This window comes from Prunus persica, chromosome G8 (assembly GCF_000346465.2).
Source record: "Prunus persica cultivar Lovell chromosome G8, Prunus_persica_NCBIv2, whole genome shotgun sequence".
Classification (NCBI taxonomy): domain Eukaryota; kingdom Viridiplantae; phylum Streptophyta; class Magnoliopsida; order Rosales; family Rosaceae; genus Prunus; species Prunus persica.
This window is the reverse complement of record NC_034016.1, coordinates 16,116,525-16,126,458: the sequence shown is the minus strand read 5'-3', so window position 1 is coordinate 16,126,458 and position 9,934 is coordinate 16,116,525. Positions and strand designations below refer to the sequence as shown.

The window sequence follows — 9,934 nt, the reverse complement described above, 5'->3', positions numbered from 1 at the left end:
TTCATATATAAAAAATTTTAATTAAAAGAAAAATCAGATAATGGATCATATTTTTATGGAACACAACTACCCATTATCTTTTTTAATTCTAAAATAAATTTTAATTTTTTTAAATTAAAAAAAAAGTATATGGCAAATGCATAAGCACGGGAGGATAATATGGTAAATTCACACTTTTTCATATTTAAAAAATTAAAATTAAAAGAAAAATCAGATAATGAATCCTATTTTTATGGAACACAACTACCCATTATCTTTTTTAATTATTAAAAAAAATAAAAACAAAAGAAAACCAATTGTCACACGTTTTCCTAGTAAAACTTGAGTTTAATTACTGTATAGCCCTGAATTTCGAAGATCATTATTAAATTTATTCAATGCCAAAAGGGTATATAATTACATATGTACAGGTTCTACGAAAAATAGCATATATACCGAGAGTTTTCTTTAAAATATAGAAATTTTGGTATGTTCTGGGTAATTCTAAAATAAATGTTCCATGAAAACAGGACAACAAAAAAGCCCAAGAGAAATCAAAATCTCAAGAAGAGAATTTGAGAAACAATGGCTTCTGGGACGAAGCAGTTGGTTTGACATTCAATCTCTGAACCAAGGAGGAGGATTTTGAAGTTGGGTGAGTGATGCTCACTTCGTAATCTCCATGGGAAAGGGAGGCCTCAAAGAAACCTTTAGCGTCTGTTGTGCCAGAAACCAAGCCCTTCAAACCCCATTCATGTATTAATTTGTCCACAACATCACCATTAGGCAGGTTTTTGAAATTAATGTTGTCTGTCAAACACATTCTGTAACATCCCTTTTCGGTCGGTCCAGCCCACAGAACAATTCCTTGAATGTGAGGGTGAGCGTATGTCTCCCTCAGAATCTGCTCCAAGTATAATGTCTGCCCATGTAAACAGAAAGTTGAGCTTGTTAGTGGCAAGCTAGGATCCTGATAAAATAATGCACGAGATTTAAAGTATTCAGTCAAATACTATAGCGTTACATTTTTTTTTAATCAAAAGAGAAGGAGAATTCGAACTTGGGACATATCATATACCTCAGAGGCCAGTATATTTATCTAGAAAATGTTTTCAAGCACACAATGTGATCTCCTTTATTTCTTACCTGTTTCGGACCGTTTGCCACGTCCAATTCTGTAATCCAAATTGGCACTCCGGCAGCTGCAAGAGTATCAATAGAAGATCTTATGTAAGGAATGTTAGGAGTTGTAAAATGAGACTCAAGCCCAATGGCAAATCGTCCTCTCTCATTTCCTGGAAATGTTCGCATCTCTTTGAGCTTTCGAAGGTACTTAGCCGGTGTGGTCGCTTCATCTGCGCTCTCCTCAATGGTATTGTACTCATTCAAAAACAAAGTGGTTGCTGCATCAGCTCTAATAGCCCAGTTATAGAAGAGGGCTGAAGCATTTGCACCCATTTTACTTTCAAAGAAATTAAAGTGTAAGTTTTCGTTAACGACATCCCACCCGATTAGTTGCCCTTTGTACTTGTTCATGACAGAATTTAGCCTCTTTTGAGTAGCCGAAGCAAGTTGTTGTGGAGAGAGTGATTTGACCCAACCTAGTTGGTAGAATGGATCGTCCCAGAAGACGTTGTGGCCTCGGACTGCAATGTTGTGTTGTTTGGTAAACTGAAGCATGGCATCAGCCATGGAGTAGTCTTCATGCCCCTGAGTATTCTCTGTGCTGTACCATTTCATTTCATCTCCAAAAGTTGCGACAGTGAACCTCGATAAGAACCAGTTTTGGTAGGCAGTGTTTTTGAGGACGTACTTGGTGAGGGAACAACCAAAAGGAAAAGTTGGAGACTTCTGTTGGATGGAGATTTTTGCATTTGCCAGCGGTTTTCCTTGTTTATCCACTGCTTGGATTTTCACATTGCTCTTACGAATCTGCAAAAAAACTACGTGTCTGTAACGAAACCTTATTAAATCCAAGCATAACAATTTGATTCCTTCTAGGGTACATTTTTTTAGTACATTGGGTGTGTTCGAAAAAACGTAACAGATTCTGATGCTTGAGATTGATACATGTTTTATTTCTACAGGATGAAAATTCATTAATTTACTAAGTATAATGTCCCCAAACTAACCTTGGCGATGCTTTGATCTTGATGAGATTTCCACTCCTCTTCGGTGAACGGTTGCAATGAGATGCTATCAACCCAGATCTCAACAGATGTGTCCTTGCTCTGAAATATTAAAGGTTATATTATTGTAAGAGCTGTTATAGAAGATTGAGCATATACTTGTAACAAAGAATGATATGAATGGGTCAGTTCTTCATTCCTGTAATTCAAACAGGCTTTAGAACATTCGATCACAAGTCTAATGCTACGAATGTTTTGACAAAAGAAGTAAGATTTAAAGAGGTATACAAATACTTCTGTTGCCCGATTCATGTGATAATTGGTAACAAGTACCTCAAAATAGAGCTCAGCTGGGCCTGAGGCACTGGCAGGGAAGCCACCCTTGAGCATGGACCAGCAGTTGGATTCTGCAACAATTGAACCAGCGCGCATATATGTTCCACTACCTGTCTTGAACATTGCTGTCACTGGAACACCACCCTTACTTGCTTGTATCCAAGCTGCATCAACACAAACCACATATATTTAGGAATATTACTCTTGCATTAAGTAATTACCAATCACCGATTACAAAATTAACCGGTGAGAGAAAGTTCTAATTACGTGTGCATGTACCAGAAAATGTGTAGAGCTTGCCACTTTGCAAGGAAACCTTCTGAGAAACACTGGCATGTTGTTGGTTTCTGCCAAGAGCCACAATGAATTTGTTGCCTTTTGATTCTCTGTGTTGTATTTTGGCATCGCCAAAAGAAGACCATCCTTTCAAACCCTCATTTAGTTCCGGGTTTACAATGACCCCTCCACCATACTGGGGTTTGTGAGGATTTGCCAAACACTGAAAAAAGACATACAGATGGACAAATTTTAATAGATATTTCTGAGCAAATAATTTAACCAAAGTAATTAAAGTGACGAACAATGCAGGATAAAAATTAATTGAAGTAAAACTAAATAAACTTGCCTCAGCACTGGCCGTGTAATCATAGGGTACAGCATTTAATACTTCAAACCCTGCAAGACATTTATTTTGTTAATGATCTTACTCAAGCTAGCAAATGGTTCTTTTGTGACCACACGTCGTCAGCCGTTATATACAGAATTTGAAGGCCCTGACTTGGATTGAGGCAGGTTTTATTGAATCTTCACTAAATGGACTTTGGTTTGATTGTGACTCTTAAATGTAATTCAAACGAAACTAACTTTATCGTTGCAGATAGCTACAGGAGTCAACCATGACAATTTTACTAGTCACGAGCTGATAACTGGAATTAATGCGTTGAGCAACAAATTCAAATTAGTTGCTTATTGGTTCCACCATTACAGAAATTTGATGTTCTCTAAAGGGTTTCAATTTCATGATTAAATGGCGTAATTCGTGACGAAAACCTGCCGTGGCAAAAAACCTCATCCCTAAAAGTTTTAACAGCTAATAATACACATTTTCTACATAACATACCTCCAAAAAAGAAAGTGCTTAATAGCAGCAGCAGATTGTGCCTTCCCCCTATATTCTTCATCACGAAGGCAGACTAAACCAGTAGGGAGAGAGAGAGTGCTGGATGCAGAAGCAGAGACTAGCCAGAGATAAATATTGAGAGATATGGTGCAATGTATCCAGGGAGACGAAAGCTGCTTATATTAATGCAATATCGTATCTGTAAAATATATATATAGTAAGAGTACATAACCATCCCTCAATTAGCAGATATTATGATACTTTCAATTGCTTTTTTTAACCACGATGATGATAAAGAACGATGGCGCGCTTCCTTCTATATCGCAACTTTTCATGACCAACTGAAGAATGGCGGGCTTCCTTCTATATAGCAACTTTTCATGACCAATTGAACGATGCTGGGCTTCATTCTATATAGCAAACTTGTCATTACCAACCTCTTCATTAATGAAAATAATAAGAAATAAACATTGCATTTACTAATCAGGAATTAAATTCCACAAGGAATTAAAAAGTAAGTTGGGCCCACACAAAATTAAGAATTGAATTCCTGATTTTGGAGGAATTCAATTATTGGGTGATGTGTGGTATTCTAATGTTTTCGAGAACTAACCTTCTTTTTTTTCTTTTTTTTTTTTTCCTGAATTGGAGAACTAACCTATTATGAATTTGTTTTTTTTACTCATTATATCCTCACAGAAATTTAAAATTTTCATATTTGATATCTACCTTAACCCAACAAGGAGAACATTTTAGTAATTAATACTACTCCTACCCCAATTCCATATGGTTTAGTAAACAACTTCAATAGGAATACAAAATCTAACTCTCCTCAATCCATATGATTTAGTAAACAACTTTAATAGGAATCTGAAATCTAATCCTAATCCAATTAGGAATTAGTAAAGATGCCATAAATTAAAAGTTTTACACATATTATTTTATATAAAAAAATCAAATAAAAAACAATATGAGAACATGGAACAACTATACCCATTTTGTCAACAACAAAAAAATTTGGCAAAGGAAAAATTTAGTGCATGTTAATTATCAATTGGTGAAACGATTTTGATTTTATTTCTTTATGTTATATTCCATAAAAATATAGGTCTCCTGGAAGACTATTCATAGGCCAAACATAAACACTGGGAATTTCTTTCAAAAATTAAAATGGAAACAAAGTAGGCAAAGAGAAAAAAAAAAATTCAAGCAGAAAGTTGGAGCCGCAATGGTTGCAGGGATGCAGTAGTTGATGACACATTGAACTTAAAAACCAGGGAGGAGTTCGTCGCGGAGGGGTGACTAATTTCCAATTCGTAATCTCCATGGGATAGATTGGCCTTAAAGGAACCATTAGAGTCTGTTGCGCCAGAAGAAGTAGAGGCCTTCAAACCCCATTCATAAAGTAGCTTGTCAACAACATTACCAGTGGCCAAGTTGCGGAAATTGTTATCTGTCAAACACATTCTATAACATCCCTGAGGATTCCAAGCAGCCCAAATCACAATTCCTTGAATCTGAGGGTGAGCATGTACCTCCCTTAGAACCTGCTCCAAGTACCACGCCTGCCCATATAAACAGAAAAGTAGTCATAAATAAGTAGTAACTGTACTTAGAACTTCTTGCCTAAGAGCTTCAACTTTGAAGATAGTGGTAAAAGCCTATCTAGTCTAAACCCTAGATCAACTTTTACCTGATTGGGACCGCTTTGCACGTCCAATTCCGTAATCCAAATAGGCAATCTTGTAGCAGCAAGGATGTCAATGGACGATCTTATGTAAGGAAGGTTAGGAGTGACGAAATGAGACTCGAGCCCAATCGCCATCCGTGCATTTCTGTTACCGGGAAAGGTTTGTATCTCTCTCAGCTTTTGGAGATACCTAGCTGGCGTGGATGCTCCATCTCTGCTCTCCTCAATGGTATTAAATTCATTCATGAACAAGGTGTTTGCTCCATCAGCTTTAACAGCCCAATTATACATAAGGGCTGAGGCCTTTGAACCCAGCTTGCTTTCGAAGAAATTCCAATGTAAGTTTTCATTGACAACATCCCACCCTATAACTTGACCCTTGTATCTGTGCATGATAGAATTTAGCCTTTTGAAAGTGGCTGAGAAAAGTTGCCGTTTCGTGAGTGAGTTGACCCAACCGGGTTGGAAATGGGGATCGTCCCAGAACACGTTGTGGCCTCGAACTGCAATGCCGTGACTTCTTGCAAACTGAAGCATGGCATCAGCTGCTGAGTAGTCTTCACGGCCCGGAGAAGGCTCATTGCTGTACCATTTCATTTCATCTTCAAATGTTGTTACTCTGAACCTTGATGTGAACCAATTTTGGTACGCATTGTTGGTGAGGATGTTCTTGTTGATAGCACACCCAAAAGGGAAACTCGAAGCCTTTTGTTGGATGGAGATTGTTGCATTTTTTAGAGGGTTTCCTTGTGCATCAACTGCTTGAATTCTCACATTTCCCATACGAATCTGCAAACAAATATGTAGTTTGTCTCCTTAAGAAGAAACCCTATCAAAACTATATATATCATCATCGACAAACCTTCAATGATCAGACTCACCTTTGCAATGCTTTGGTCTTGATGAGACTTCCATTCCTCTTCGGTGAATGGTTGTAATGAGATGCTATCAACCCAAATCTCAACAGATGTGTCATTGCTCTGCAAAGTTTCACGTAAATTAGGAAATATATATATTTCACATACCTATGAACCTTGTTTTATAGTTCTGCACAACGTAAGTTCATACAGTCTGACAAGAGACATTACACTCAACTTTTGTTGATGTTAATATTACCTCAAAATATAACTCAGCAGGACCCGAGGCATTGACAGTGAGGCCACCCTTGAGCAAGGACCAGCATTTGGGTTCCGCAACAACTGCACCAGCATGTATGAATTCGCTACTAGTCTTGAAAATAGCTGTTACTGGAGCACTACCATTACTCACCTGTATCCAAGCTGCATCAAACACAAATTATAGTTGCATTAGGCAATAATCATCTAACTAGTTGTTATAAATATAAATTAATTTCAGGAAAACGGAAATGAATTATGTACCGGAAAATGTATAGAGCTTGTCACTCTCCAAGATAATCTTCTGAGAAATACTGTCATGCGATTGATTTCGGCTATGAGCCACAACAAACTTGTTGCCTTCTGATGATTCTCTGTGTTGCATTTTTGCTTCACCGAAAGAAGACCATCCTTCTAAGCTATGGTTTAGTTCTGGATTTACAATTATGCCTCCGTCGTATTGAGGTTTGAGAGGAGTTGCCAAACACTGAAGAACAAAAAAAAGGAAAAATATGGAAACAATTTTTTCCATCTCTTTAAACATAACAAAGGAAAGAAATGCAGTGTAGCTTGCCTCAATACTGGCTGAGTAATCGTAGGTTAATGCCCTCACTTCAAACCCTGCACACCATTTTGGAAGGCGAAGAAAATCAAAAGAAAATAATACAAACATGTAAACCAGTCATTAGTCAACCAGTGGGCCCAACCAGTCAAATCTCTCACAAGCTTTTCACATTAAGCATGCATATTACATGCTTATTTCGAGTGCAACCAAAAACAAAACCAAAAAAAAAAAAAAAACACAGGAACAAACCTGCAAAAAGAAAAGTACATAACACCAGAAGCAGATTGCTTTGTCTCAAAATCTTCATTGTGTGTTGTTTGCTATGAACCCAGAGAGAGAGAGAGAGAGAGAGAGAGAGAGTTGGTAGAGAAAGGAGATTATATATAGGCATTGAATTTTCTTTTTAGAGAGAGATTTAAAAGGCAATCTACATGCATGGCTAGATTGGCAGTAAATAAAGGATATGAAACGGATACCCAGAATAAATGATCCATTGAAAAAAAAAAGCTATTTTTATGCATTGTTCTATCGCATATTCATTGGACTAAAATTTGTATTTATAATTAAACCAATTTTATTGTAGTTGAATTTGGACTGTCCTAAATTCCTAATATAACTGCCAATGACTTCTGGACTGCGTATGAAGTGATTCCGTAAGTTATCCTATGAAATACTCATCTGAATCTCGAGATAATTATGAAGGATCCAAACCTATATATTTATGGAAATTGGATCGTTCTGGTATTTTTAAATAAAGAAATTGTTATTAACACTCATAAATAAGCATTCTGCTATTCTTCCTTTATTATTATTATTTTTTTTAAGGGAGTGCATATGAGTAGTTTGTAGTGTCAAAATCTCCCTTAAATGAAACTATTTTAAAGCATATTAATCAAGGAAGGCAATAGACGTTGGTTAGTTAAGTCAGTTGATCAAGACAGTAAGCTAATTCTCGCCTCCTTACATCCAAATTCGAATCCCCCACTTTAAATTAGATTAATTTAAGATAGATGATCGTTTCTATAAAAATGAAGAAAGGTGAATGTTTACACCCAATTCATGTCTCTCTCTCAACACCCACTATCTTTTTTTTTAATACCATTAAATCTATTTGTAAAATTACCAGTGAGTAAATTCGGGCCTATGATGTGGATTTAGACTTTAAATTTTATTGGTCAATGTCCATAAATAAACAGAAACAGGAGCCAGAGAGCCCTTTTGCTCCATTTAGTTTTCAGCCTGACCCCTATTTTATATTATTTCGCGCATAATGAATTTAGTTTAGATGCAAGAGTTAAATACGTTAACTTAAAGGAAATAGACAGCCGATCTTCCCGGCCCCGTGGTTTTGTGATCCACACAGTCTCCAACGGGTCCTGGGTTCGATTGGCACAAACATGAAGAGGAAAATGAAGAAGAAAAATATGAAACAATATGAGGTATTCTAAAATAACCTCTGTTTTTGTCTAATATGTTTATTTATTTGGATTTTTAGTTTACTTAATATTTTGCAGCTTAAAATACAATTAGTGCCAATTGCAAAATTATGCAAAAAATATCATGTACTCCTTCGTTTATTATTATTATTATTATTTATTTAAGGATTTTATATGATTATTTTAGAGTGTCAATATCAACAAAGTTAAGTGAAACTAATTTATAGCATATTAATCTAGGAAGTGTGGGTTAGATTAGGTGGCTAGGGCAATGAGCTTGCCCCATTGCACCTAATTTTGAATTAGATCCAGATCATCTTGGTTTTTCTTTGCTTTGATCTGTTTTACTTTTATTGTGGGCTTGCCACCACATTAAATAATAAATTTTTTATAGTAATTTATCACTTGCATAAAAAATTATAACAAAAAAAAAAAAACAAAGTGAATTATGTTTACACCCAATTCATATATCTTCACACCCATTATACTTTTTTTTTTTTTGAATATCAATTTGTAAAATCACCACAGTTTGGTTTGTTTGTTTTCAGCCTAAATCCTTATTTTAAAGTATTTCGCACATGAAGAATTCCGTTCCATGTGTAAGAGCATTTCCACCCATTTGCTATGGCAAAAGGCAAGGGTTGTTGTCTTCTAATGTTTAATTTATTTTTATTTTTATCAAAAGTTTAGTTGATATTTTGCAGCTTAATAAAAAAGATGTCGCAGACATGGGCTTAGCCAAGTTGGTTAGTGTAAAGTGCTCGCCACTCTGCACTCGAGTTTGAATTCTCCTCCCTATGTATCAAGAAAAAAAAAAAAGATGCCACAAAAGAATTGAGCATACTATTGGAAGGCCATTTGGACTTGGAGACATTATTTCATATGGCAACAATAAGCACAGATTACATCCCCAGTTAATCTCAATATAACGTGTAAAGAGTTATTCATAACAAAAGTCTAAAGCCACTCTCAAGCAAAACTTTTTAGAGTATATTCAATTGGGATTTTAATAGATTGTTTTGAAGCTTAAAAGTTCAGTGATATTTAATTAGAATTTTTAAGTCATCAATAAAAGTACATTGGTATTCAATTATGAGTTTTAAGTAGCCAATAAAAGTATACTATGGTATTCAAAAACTTATCGATTTTAAAATATTCCATTAAATGATGTATTGTATAAGACTTTTAAGTGAGTAATATAAATACCAAATCTCATAACAAATCTTACCCTCCTAATTCTTAAGTTCTTTCTATTTTTCCTTTGGGAGAAGATGAATAGACACCGTTTGGGGACCAATTTTTTATTATTATTTTGAACTGTGAATACTTCATTCATGAAATACCATAATAACCCACGCCACGCATTGTCCCCAGCAAGAACCAATCTAAAAAGAACCACCAACACACCAGAGCAGATAACTAACTGAAAAAACTACACCAGACTAGGCATAAAAAAATAAACACATACATCTTCAGACTGGAACGTCAAATCACCTAGCCCAGAAAACTAATTCCTTGGGGGGGCATGGAGTCAGATCCCCAAGTTATGAATGAGAAACTTGTT

General features: G+C 35.7%; 2 protein-coding genes across 2 annotated transcripts; both read right to left on the bottom strand.

The window, feature by feature from the left end:
- Window positions 480–3,104, bottom strand: LOC18766442 (anti-sigma-I factor RsgI6). The gene is made up of 6 exons (XM_020570872.1): window positions 3,066–3,104; window positions 2,724–2,943; window positions 2,442–2,608; window positions 2,112–2,210; window positions 1,126–1,911; window positions 480–901 (listed from the first exon to the last, which is right to left on the bottom strand). The coding sequence occupies exons 1-6, from the start codon at window positions 3,102–3,104 to the stop codon at window positions 542–544; spliced, it is 1,671 nt and encodes a 556-aa protein (XP_020426461.1). The 3' UTR covers window positions 480–541.
- LOC18766209 (anti-sigma-I factor RsgI6) lies at window positions 4,770–7,160 on the bottom strand. Its single transcript, XM_020553557.1, has 6 exons — window positions 6,944–7,160; window positions 6,634–6,856; window positions 6,371–6,534; window positions 6,136–6,234; window positions 5,258–6,043; window positions 4,770–5,129 (listed from the first exon to the last, which is right to left on the bottom strand). Exons 1-6 carry the CDS (start codon window positions 7,040–7,042, stop codon window positions 4,770–4,772), a joined length of 1,731 nt encoding a protein of 576 aa, XP_020409146.1. The 5' UTR covers window positions 7,043–7,160.

What these genes read in the sequence shown, in the direction of transcription:
- LOC18766442 (XM_020570872.1), bottom strand. Translation starts at nt 3,104, where the DNA reads ATGCTGTACCCTATGATTACACGGCCAGTGCTGAGGCAA. An exon ending in CAAGCTCTACACATTTTCTG is followed by an intron (nt 2,609 to 2,723) that starts GTACATGCACAC and finishes GTGTTGATGCAG; the next exon opens with CTTGGATACAAGCAAGTAAG. An exon ending in AAGATCAAAGCATCGCCAAG is followed by an intron (nt 1,912 to 2,111) that starts GTTAGTTTGGGG and finishes GTTTTTTTGCAG; the next exon opens with ATTCGTAAGAGCAATGTGAA.
- LOC18766209 (XM_020553557.1), bottom strand. Translation starts at nt 7,042, where the DNA reads ATGTTTGTATTATTTTCTTTTGATTTTCTTCGCCTTCCAAAATGGTGT. An exon ending in ATTACTCAGCCAGTATTGAG is followed by an intron (nt 6,857 to 6,943) that starts GCAAGCTACACT and finishes TTTGTTCTTCAG; the next exon opens with TGTTTGGCAACTCCTCTCAA. An exon ending in TGCAAAGCGGTCCCAATCAG is followed by an intron (nt 5,130 to 5,257) that starts GTAAAAGTTGAT and finishes TTATATGGGCAG; the next exon opens with GCGTGGTACTTGGAGCAGGT.